This window comes from Penaeus monodon, chromosome 6, assembly GCF_015228065.2.
Source record: "Penaeus monodon isolate SGIC_2016 chromosome 6, NSTDA_Pmon_1, whole genome shotgun sequence".
Classification (NCBI taxonomy): domain Eukaryota; kingdom Metazoa; phylum Arthropoda; class Malacostraca; order Decapoda; family Penaeidae; genus Penaeus; species Penaeus monodon.
The window spans coordinates 26602242-26614494 of NC_051391.1; the positions used below are offsets into that span (position 1 = coordinate 26602242).

General features: G+C 42.9%; 1 protein-coding gene across 2 annotated transcripts; it reads right to left on the reverse strand.

Annotated features, from left to right (window-relative positions):
• Window positions 1-345: 345 nt before the first annotated feature.
• On the reverse strand, window positions 346-11891 carry LOC119574358 (calcium load-activated calcium channel-like; the record flags this gene model as incomplete). 2 transcript variants are annotated; one of them, XM_037921565.1, is given in 3 exon segments in its annotated part: window positions 346-520; window positions 627-704; window positions 11807-11891. In XM_037921565.1, coding segments are annotated over 3 exon segments (263 nt in total), but the record flags the coding sequence as incomplete, so codon positions are not given.
• Between the last annotated feature and the right edge of the window lie 362 nt (window positions 11892-12253).

Consider the following 12253-nt stretch of genomic DNA (forward strand, 5'->3'; position numbering starts at 1 on the left):
TACAAAGAACAGGGAAAGAGAAAGATGAGACAATGAACAAAGAAGACACACCTCTTCCAAGAAGTACCCACCACAACCAATCTTCTTCACTTCTGGCCTTATCCCCCTCCCCTCCTCTCCCCTAAAAGCCTCCCTTCTCCTGTCCCTCCTCCTATAAAACTATGAATACATCATGAAAAGGGATTAGTAGGAAGAGTATGCAAGCAAGCAAGCAAGCAAGAAAAAAAAATCTAAGACTAAAAGACATTGGCCTACCTAGTCTGTTCAAGAATTAGACTTCAATCACAGGGAACTTGTAGTAGTGTGACCATGAATCAAGAAAAAAGGCCTAATAATTCCACTTACATTGAGTTAAACATAGAAAGCAGAGCTGTGAAGGCAAACCCAATGGCAAACATGCTTTTCATCTTCACTAAAGAGAGATCTCTGTTGCTGTTCTTCAACCGTTCTTCCTCTCGTTCAATTTTTCTCTTCTGCTGACGATCCATGCTGTCTCCATGTGCATCTTTCTTTTTCTCTACTGTATGAAAAAGAAAAAAAATGCTAATTTTGCTTCTTAAATCATCATGATGTTTATTTATAAGATTCTATCAAGTTCTACTCAATAACAAGTACATAATACTTACAACGCTTGCACTGCCGTTCAACCTCTGCTTTTAGTTTTTGGTATTTTTCTGTTCTGTAGACCAACAGCCAAGTAAGCCCTGAAAAAAAATAAATAAATAAATAAATAAATAAAAAAGAAAAAGAAAAAGAAAAGAAAAAAAAAAAAAAAAAAAAAAAAATAAAAAAAAAGAAATACATATATATATATATATATATATATATATATATATATATATATATATATATATATATACAGCGTTTGGGGCACAACAAGGCAACAAGGCTTCACACAGCAAAGTTTGACAAACCTCAACTTATAAAAGGATAAAGCTTAGATAGGTTCCTTATTTGACAACAAATTGCGAAGAGAATCTATCGGCCATATTATTTCCCCAGAACCAGCTCCCCCTACACTTATTTGTATCACGCACACACACACACACACACGCACGCACGCACGCACGCACGCACACACACACACACACACACACACACACACACACACACACACACGCACGCACGCACGCACGCACGCACGCACGCACACACACTATACCAGCATGTTGTGGTTTGTTGGCCTTTGACAGAGCCCATCAGGTGCAGAGGCTGCTGTAATAGACTTTCACTGCGAATGTCTTTATAAATATCTATTTCCTGGATAATAATCACAATGTAATGATTAAAAGAAATGACATTCAACTCCATAAATTTTTTTTGGCTAAATGTAAATATGTAAGTCTTTTCTACAGAATATAACCATAATCCATTCCAAATAATTCTGTAGGTCAATACTCAAAAAAAATTCTATGCATTTTTGTTGCAAATGGAAAATAAAAAGATTAATTAATAAATAACTATGAACTAATCATATGTTATGTTGCAGGAGCTATGCACACCAAAATGTTTTTTTGACATCTGAGCATAGCTACAATTGCAAAGTCATCAATCTGTGTAATGAACCAGAATGGCTCAATATGATATACTAGCAATGCTATTGCAAAGGCCAGCAAACATGTTCCATGCTTGCGTAAACAATTTTTTTAGAATTATCAACACATGCTTTTACTAATTCATGTATATCATGCACATTTATTTTTATCATACTTCTTTACAGTGTTTTAATCATTATTTACACTATTCTTCGGAAGTGAATATTATGTGAAATCCGTAGATTTTCCAAACGATGGGTTTGATTCCCGTAGTTTTTCTAAAATTGGCATGTCAGTCCGTAGCCTTTCAAAGATGGTGGAAATGTCCGTTGAGATTCATTAGCCAATTTTAAGCCATTCTGTTGGCTATGCTTGTGACAAAAATGATCATCAGATTCATTCTCATCACATGTAAATCTGATGAAATAAATATTGTCCAGCAAGGCCCAGTTGACTGATTATAACAATGTTTGACTTTGGAATATACAAATAATTAATGGCCTTTCCAAAGCACCAGGTGTGGCATCACCATGTACTCTGGTAATCTGCTATAGTTTATGTAGGTGTCTGTGTGTAACGAGTACGAAGCACTAATGTTAAAAAATGAAAGTATAACTAATGATAATAATATTTCGATTTGGAATAGCTCTAGTGGTTGGTACCGTCCACCATTGGCAAATTTGTTTTCATTTGAAATTTGTCATTGCCACTGTAATGAGCACTTCAGTACAAGGCCACCCCATGGTTGTAGATTTGAACTGCGGAAAAATAAGTGAAATATTGATTATGTAATGTTGAAGATGATAGTACCCAAAATAAAAGTAAAATAAAAGTATATGGAATTTTGAATGTTGTAATGGTTTTCCATGCCCAACGGTCATTTTTTACAAATATCAACAAAGAAAATTATTGTATCTAGGGCAAATATTTTTTCTTTATGTAAAAAATGGGTTTACTCCTATTAAATGAGGATGATTAAAACGTTAACTATGTGCATGTTTTTACATACATATCAACCTTCTCAAAAATTAAAACACCCAGTGACCAGCCCCCCCACCCTCCCCCACCCCTTTTGGAGCATCAGAAAAATTCTAAGGCCCTGGAAATTCTCGCTGTAAAATAATTTTACACATAAGCTTCCATAATTCTCATATTCAAGCTACAATCATAATCATATAACAATTTTGTACTGATATTACCATCACAGAACACAGTTCTCCATTTCTTCACAATCAGATTTTCCAAAAATAAAAAAATAAAAAATTATAAAACATTATTTGTAATTTCTGGTTTAGATTAGTTGCCTTTATGATTTAATACATTTATTAAATATTTCAGACAATCTCATTTCAAAGTACACTAATTTTCTTTTATATATATATGTATATTAAATTTAGCAAAGAAATATTAGAAATAGCTAACTTTGGAATGTGTCCAAACCTCAAGGTCACGGTCTTTGTTTCATAAGCAGGCTGTCCCAGGTTCATAAACTTCCAGTGCCTCCATACCTTATTCCTTCTGCAAGTGGGTCAGAGTGTGCAATTTGTGCCATGCCCCAATTTTTGAATTTCAAAATATATGCATAGCCAACAAAAAATTTAATATAGTTCACCACTGTAGACAATAAAAAAATAAATAAATAAATAAAAATCAGAGCATGATACAATCTTCCCATAGAGTTGAACAAAGTGAAGAATATTTTTTAGGTAGTTCAGGGATAAATTCGACCAATGGGATGTTTCGGTGCAATGTCCAAAAAATGTGTAGATTTTTTGGGATGTCCCAGCACAACGTCCAAAATAAGAATTTTCTTTTACTTTTTGGGAGGTGATCCCCAAAAAGTCCCAAAAGGGGGGATGCCCCATTTCAATTATACATGAGACAAATCAAAACTTTATACTACATAACATGTAAAACACATCAACCATATCTACAACCGTTTTTTTTTATGATCAAATGAGTGGATCATGGCATAATCACCATATTTCCCTACTGGAGGTTCTGCCATCTGCTGGGGTCTATAAACTGTCTAATATCCTCCTCTGCTATTCGGGCCAACATTGTCGCTGGTGGTTTATTGATAAATAATAAATGTATACAACACAATGAGAAAGCATCTACGGGTCACTTAGGAAGCTTAAATAATGTGATTATTCAAGAGCTGAAATGTACCTCATACAGATAGATGTTCTCTGTTAGGCTTCCCTGCAGACGACAGACCAGCCCTTTCCTATAAAGAATAATACCAGCTGCGACATCCGCCCGGGTCTCTGGTGATGAAATGATTCTCTACACTCTACACTATACTTACCCTCGCCAAATAGCGCTGTACAGATGGAAATGAATACGATAAATAACGTATCAGCCCACATTTTTCACAGCGAACAGCTGACTTCTGACGTCTGGTCTGAAAATGCTCAGCCTCCGACCGGGAGGACAATATCGTACGAAAAAATAATTGTTGTACTCTTTCGTGGTGATTTAAAAGTTAATTGTTTATATGCTTCAACTGTAGTCTTTAAACATTTCAAAATAACTAATGATTATGAATTTTATCTACATATGAATAATATTATATAATACTGATAGATTAAGACACATACCCATTTCACTTTTTTACTTTCATATTATTGTACCCTGCAACGAAAAAAATACGTGTTGGGTCGCTTTCTCTAGTATTTACACAGCCTGTAACTATACTATTTCCGTTTATGGTAAATGTGTATATATATATATATATATATATATATATATATAATATATATATATATATATATATATATATATATATATATGCACACACACACACACACACACACACACACACACACACACACACACACACACACACACACACACACACACACACACACACTCACACACACACACACACACACACACACACACACACACACACACACACACACACACACACACACACACACACACACACACACACACACACACACACACACACACGAGACAGCTGTCAAGAATTTGTTTCCCAAACAAAACTATTGAAACATGGAACAATCTTCCAGTTAACGTTGTGTACCAAAAGTGTGCATTAATTTAAAAAGTTATATGATAATTCAAATATAGCAGACGGGATCTTCTGAGCATAGCTCTTCTCCCGTTTTAAAAAAAAAACAACAGAAAGAACACCCTAAAAAAACCCACACCCACCACCACCACCAAAAACACACACACAAACACACACACCCCACACCCACACAAAACACACCCCCCCACACACACACACCCCACACACACACACAACACACACACAAAATTTTTTATTATAATTATATAATAATAAAAACCCGCCCACACCAACAACACACCCACCACCACAACACCCAAAACAAAAAAAACCCCAAAACAATATATATATATATATATATATATATAATATATATATATATATATATATATAAAATAAAAGGCCACCATCAGTCGACGGGACCCAAAAGGGAAAAGGGTATAGACGATAGGGGTTCCCCCCAATGGAACGACATCAGCAAAAAATTTCGCCCATGAGATTCAGCGATGGACCTTCGGGCACCTAAAGGCCGGGAGGAAAACAGGGAGAGTTTGAGAAAACCCCTCAGACGTCCTCCCTGAGCGAGAGGGGGGACAAGCTGAACACCCGAACAGTCTGCCCCACGACCGAGCCCACAATTTAAGCCGAAAGGGCGGCCCGAAATATAACCCGGAAACAGGCTCTAGGGAGAGTCTGGCCCTATGGGCTTTTCCAAAATTTTAAGGGTTTCCCTCTAAACCTAAAGGGCTCGACAATGCCTCCCCTTTGGTAAAAGCATTGGGATGCAGAAAAAAATGGTTTGCAACCCGGGTTGCCAGGCCCAGGGCTGATTATTATGCCCAAAGACCAAGCTACCCTGAATTTCCAACCAAGGGGCTTTAAGATTGGGGGGAAAAATGTTTTCGCCCTCAACCCGCGATAGGAGAGTCAAGATTGGGGGCTACTTGGTTCTCGCTTTTGTAGATGTGGATCTGATCGCATCACACCCCCCAGGTCGTTTTACGCTCCCGAATGCGAAAGGGGAAAAGCCCAACCAGGGGAAGTCTTGGTGCCTTTAAAGGAGCCAATCATAACTTTATTGGGTAATGGGGTCCTTAGCCAAGAAAAATAGTGCCGAGCCCCTTTGGTGCTTAAGTGCCAAATACGGTCCTCACCAGGAGCTGCAAGGCCTGCCTAAAAAGGGTTTTGTGCAAGGCACACAACCGAGGTGTGCCTAAAGCACACAAGGGGAAAGGGTAAAAGGGGGACAAAACCCAAAGTCCCCCTTGTGCCCAAAGGGGATCACGCTGGAGCCGGGTTTCTCTGCCAGGAAGAGGCGGGCCCCCAGGGAAAAAAAGGTTGTAAAAACAACCCGACTTTGTTTTGCACCCCCGCACCCATGTTGGGGGGGCAGAACAAAAAAGAAAAGATTCCCGACCTCCTAAGAGAAAGGAAGCCCCTCCCCAGCGACACGGGTATCCCAATAAAAAGGAGTTTTCGACAAAATTTTTAAAAAAGCAGAAAAAAAAACCCCAGGGAAAAAAGATTAAAAAAAACACTGCAAAAAGCCTCCCCAAGAGACGACAATCCCTCTTGACGAGGAAGATATCACCCTGTTTATGCAGAGCAAAGCTTTGGGCAGGAGGAGGAGGCGGGAAAGAGTCACGGTCGCCCTGACTGCAAGACCCAGACTGGCGCGTCCTGAAAAGGGGGGAAGTGAACAGAGCCAAAACAGCCCCTCCCTCACCCCGGATGAGATCCCCCCCCCACCCAAACCCCGGCCACGCCCCCACAGGCAGACCAGAAAAAGGTTGAATCTGTTAGCCAGTGCCAGAACAAAACTGACCACTCAGGTAAAGTCGTAAAAAGAAAAGATACAAGACAAAGCCCGAAGTGAGAAAACCAAACTCAAAAAAGTAGAGCACCAAAAAGGGTTTTCCCCCTCCCCGGGGGACCATGGGTTTGCCGACAAACAACCCAAAAAATAGATGAAGATTTCTAACCAGCAAAAGGGCTTCACAATGGAGTTTTCGACCCAACACAACTGATTGAAACAGAATACAAAAACGTCTTGATAAAATATACCAAAAACATCATGACACACAATCAAGCATATTACAGTGGAACCCCCCCTTTTAATAAAGAAGCCACCTCCATGCAAATTTTGCAATCAAGGGAAAAATGACACTGATGCTCCGGGAAAAAATTAATAGGGGGACTGTTTGCTTTTCAGGATATCTGTTTATGCTGCCCAGCCAGCTAGCAAAAGAGGCTTGATCACCCTGGTCAGAGCAACATTCCCTTGCTCCGCAATACCCCACTGCAACACATTGTGGAAAGGATGTTGAATCTCTTGCCACTGAAACATTAATAGAGGGGACTGTTTGCTTTTCAGGATATCATGTCTTCATGCTGCCCAGCACAGCTAGCAAAAGAGGCTTGATCACCCTGGTCAGAGCAACATTCCCTTGCTCCGCAATACCCCGATGCAACACATTGTGGAGAGGATGTTGAATCTCTTGCCATTGAGATTCACCTGGCTGGGGACCCCCTCAAACTGTACAATGTGTACAGCAAGCCAGGCTGTAGGAGCCTAGACATCAACCAGGTCTGTGCTACTGTAGCACAAGACCTAGTGATCATAGGGGGAGACTATCCTGGTTCCCTGCAGGGCACCGGATTTGGCAGGCCATCACATAGCCAACGTGCTTGAGACTTTCCCCAAGATTGCTCTTCTCAACAGCCAGGAGCCAACGCATGTCAAAGGAAGGGTCCTAGACCTCTCCTTGGCCACTGTGGCTCTGGTGGAGAGAATTAGATGGTGTGTCGATGAGACTGTCACAAGTGACCATTATGGCATCTGCCTGAGCCGGTGTAACATCCATTAATCAAGAAGACGGCTGGGGCAGCTGATGACCGCCTGGGTCATGACCTCACCTTCGGCGATAACAACAAACGCTTGGAGGGGGTAGCCGAGGGTAACAGCTGTGTCCCCACGCCCTAGGGTGGAAGCGACCCAGAAATACCCGAAGGAGTCAGTCCGAGTCCTTCCCTTGAACCGCGAACATCTTCCCCCTAACCCGTAGGAGCTGACGCCGCCTGTGGCACGTCTACCGCATCAAGATCCCTTTTAATCTGCGTGTCTGTTCCCCCAATAAAGCTGAGAAACAGATACTGAGTTTTCCTCTGGACCTGCCAGATAATATAGTGGTATTCTAGTATAATTCAAATTAGAGACCATTAGAGCTGGTGTTCAGGGTGGTAGAACTCACGTTCCTGCCTCCGCTCGAAATTGTCGTCAGCAGCCTACAGGACTAAGTAAGTACACAAGGGTCATTTTCCTTTTTTTCCATGTCCCCCATTTGTGTGCTACGAGCCAATCATTTTCTTAAATGTACGAGCGCTTAGGTCCGTAGGGAATAGGGAAGGTCGTGTTTTGCGCATATACGGGGAATTACTGAGAGTATTTTTCCTTTTCATCGGATAACACAGTCACGATATTTCAAAGCTGAGTAATTTTGAAGTGCTGTTAGATTCATTTCTGTTTTTCTACATTTTCTGATGAGCTCTCCTCCATCGGAAAATACTCGTGCGAAAAAGTCGATTGTCGTAAGGGTTCTGCAGACTTCGCTAGGTTTCTCCCCTAAGGACTCTGACTCTTCTCTTACTTCTTCTCACTCATCTTCTCCTTCACCATCTACTTCTGAATTAGTCTCCCCTCCTTCTCTCGCCACACAAACAGAAGCCATTCTCTCTCCAAATCCATCCCCCTCCTCTGACCTCACTCTTGTTACGGCTGCAGCAAGCATGGGTCCCGGCATGGTTCCCACGATGTACAATGTAGCGTCAAAATTCTCAGGCTCAAACGTCTCTGTTGACCAATCCATTCAGGGGTTAGATGGGAGTCCGAGCATTTTGCTACATCGTGCCTCGTGGCGGCCAGAATGCGACTCAATCACGAAATCCCGAGAGTGGCTGAAGCGCTAGATTCTTTTAATCATTTACCGGAGGATCAGAAGTTGTATGGAATGTTGAAGAGTATTTTCACTTCAACATTTTCGAGGCAGATGGAGAATCACCATCTACGACTCGTAGAATTACTAGAATCAAAATCCACTTCCTTTTCCAAATATGATCTTTCATCTTACCAAAATAAATTTCACATAAAGCTTATGCAGTGGGCGCAGTCTATCCCGGGATCAGACGCGTCGGTGTGTCTGAAGCTATGTGTTACTCAGAGCACATCGCACGCGGCAGTTCTTGAACATTGTGCTAAAGCGTGGTTAGTGTCTTCTATATCTCCACCTGTGCGCATACGAGTTTGGGATAAAGTCGACAGTGCTTCATGTGATAAGCTTCCTGAAGTCCTTGCGAATGAGATGTCAGACAAGGGTGGAAATGTGCAGGTGGTTGCAAATGTGGTTAGAACAGGGAAAAGCAAGGGTAATAATCCCAAATATAACAGTTTGGGGCGGAATGAACCGCGGCGTGAACCGCCAGGGCAGACGAAGGCAGGAAATAGACGTGCCTCGCCCGTGCAGCAAGCGGGCGACATCTATTAATAGTGGAATCTGCCAGAGCTGGTGTGACATCCATTAATCAAGAAGACGGCTGGGGCAGCTGATGACCGACTGGGTCATGACCTCACCTTTGGCGATAACAACAAACGCTTGGAAGGGGTAGCCGAGGGTAACAGCTGTGTCCCCACGCCCTAGGGTGGAAGCGACCCAGAAATACCTGAAGGAGTCAGTCCGAGTCCTTTCCTTGAACCGCGAACATCTTCCCCCTAACCCGTAGGAGCTGACGCCGCCTGTGCCACGTCTACTGCATCAAGATCCCTTTTAATCTACGTGTCTGTTCCCTCAATAAAGCTGAGAAACAGATACTGAGTTTTCATCTGGACCTGCCAGATAATATAGTGGTATTCTAGTATAATTCAAATTAGAGACCATTATATACTACCTTCATGGATGCTGGCCATGCCCAAATGCCACAATCAAATCCAAGATGGAAAACAGACAAAGCCAACTGGCAACCCTTTCAGAATACCTTGACCAAATGTCTTAGAAGCAATGACCCCCACAGAGTGAAAACGTGGATGTGCTCGAAGCCAGACTTATCAGTGCCATAAATCAAGCAGCCACACAGACTATACCTAAAACTTAGCTAGGAGTTATAGACACCTGGTACTTTAATGATGAGATTAAGGAAGTCAGCCATAGAGTGGACATGTGTAGAAAACATTTCGGAAGGGAAGGAACCCCTGACAACCTATCCCCCCTAAGGGAAGCAGTCAGGGATGCCAAGGAAACTGCCATAAGAGTCAGGCAGGAAAAGTGGCTGGAATGGTGTGAGTCCTTTGACTACCGAACCACCCTTACAGAGCTATGGCAATGGGTCAGGCGAGCTACTAGCTGCTCAGCCCTGAGGTGCACACACCATGACCCTCAATCAGAAGCAAACAGACTGGTGCAGGAGTTCTCTGCAAGAACAAGCAGCAACGGTCTACCAGCTGAACTGAGGGCAAATCAACAACACCTACAACCAGGCAGACTTGTTCATATCAGAGAAAGGGCAGCCGAACCCGATAACTCAGATGTTATTTTCTCTCTGAGGAAACTAAGATAAACCTACAAAAACAATTCTTGCACAGCCCAGGGTTCTGATAGGATCTTGTACCCCATCATTTCCCACCTAGGACTGGCAGGTGAGCTTGCATTCCTGCAACTTATCAAGTCCCTGGAAACTTCCACTCTACCCCAGAGCTGCAAGAGGGCTATCATTCCCATCCCAAAACCAAAGGAGCCAGGGAAGTACCACCCCATCTCTCTCCTCAGATGTCTGGGCAAGATGGCCGAGAGAATGGTACTAAACCGACTCCAATGGAAAATGGACCCTCACATGAACACCTCTATGGGTTTACAAGGGGCATGAGCACAGCACACAGCATAGCCACACTCTTAAGCACTGTCACTTCTGTGGTAGTATTCCTAGACCTAGAGAAGGCTTTTGAATTAGCAAGTCCTCTTGCTATTCAGGAGACCCTGATCCAGAAGGGAATCAGAGGAAAGTTCTTCGCTTGGATAGGTGACTATTCAAGAACAGAACAGCCAAAGTCAGATTCCAAGGTCACCTATCACAGCACATGCCACTAGAAAATGGAACACCTCAGGGAGGGGGTCCTTAGTCCAGCCCTTCTCAACACCCTAATGTCCTGCATCCCCAAAATACACCTTCCAGTGGGGTGCAAGGTCATCTCCTATGCAGGAGAATGGGTCCAGCTCTTCCAATACCTTGGGGTAATGATTGACCGGATCCTTTAAAATGGAGGTCCTGTACTTCGTTGACCATAAGATCATTCTATTTTTCCAAAAAGCAAGACACATAGGAGCTAGCAAAGTATAAGATCATTCTATGTACATGCCGTCCGTCCCATTGTGGACTATGCTTCTGTCTCCCTGATTGCCACAAAGCCAAGACTAAGAGAAAAATTGGAGACAGTTCAAAATGAAGCTGCCAGGATCATTCTGGGTGCCCCAAGGTGGACGAAGGCCCTCAACCTCCTCATGGAGGCAAGCCTTCTCCCCCTGGAATTACGAATTGATCTAATGGCAGCTCAGTTCCTTTCAAAGGTCATCCAAACTCCCAGGAACACAAACCTGAGACAAAAAATACTCAGGACCGCCTAGAACAAGACCACGAGCTGTTTGAAAACAACTCATGGCTGTCTCACTCAGCCAGGGTGTTGATACGCTATCAGCTCAAGGAACTACTTGCCAAGGGCATGGACTTGCGATCATGGGAGCCCTAGCCCACGTGTACCTGAGGGAAGGACACGTGGTCATACATTCAGACTCCAGGGCAGCCATTGACTGTCTACAGCAAAGTTCACCCAAAGACAGCATCTACCTCCGGACCACTATCCTTACCTTAGCATAGAGGATTCTTGCTCAGGGTAGACGAATAATTATAAACTGGATCCCTAGCCACATAGGCGTCAGAGAATGAGCTTACTGACAGACTAGCTGACATTGGCCCCAAATCCCATGATCATAAAACCGAGCCGAAAAATCTTATGGCAGAAGTGTAATACCACAGCTCGTGCCTTCCTCCTGCAGCTTCACAGAGAGAAAACGAGATCCTCTCCCTCGGCCGGTACTCAGACGCCACAGGCTGTGAGCCACTGGCGCTCTTTGAAACAATCAATAGAGGCACCAAAGTTATTCTTCACAGAATCAGACTAGTTTACCATTGCGCATGACAGATCATAGAGACAATTGGTCATGAAGACAGGAGTTGTATGCACTGTGGCAAGCCGAACGCCACGTTGGTACATCACATACTGAATTGTGAGCACACACAATTTCTGAGAGATTATGCCGCATGCTTATATCATGGCGCCTGCTGGCATTCCCGCCACCACGGTAAGCATAAAGTGCCAGAGAACAAAATGAGACGCCATAAATAGCTGACACAGGCCGGGCCATATGTATGGAGGCTAGGTGAAGCCAGATCTTCGCAAATCTCAAATGAACGACGAACGCAGGAAACCCTATTAATGAAAAGGTTTCAATGTCTTTTGTTCTGCGTGGATGAGTGAGTGTGTGTGTGTGTGTGTGTGTGTGTGTGTGTGTGTGTGTGTGTGTGTGTGTGTGTGTGTGTGTGTGTGTGTGTGTGTGTGTGTGTGTGTGTGTGT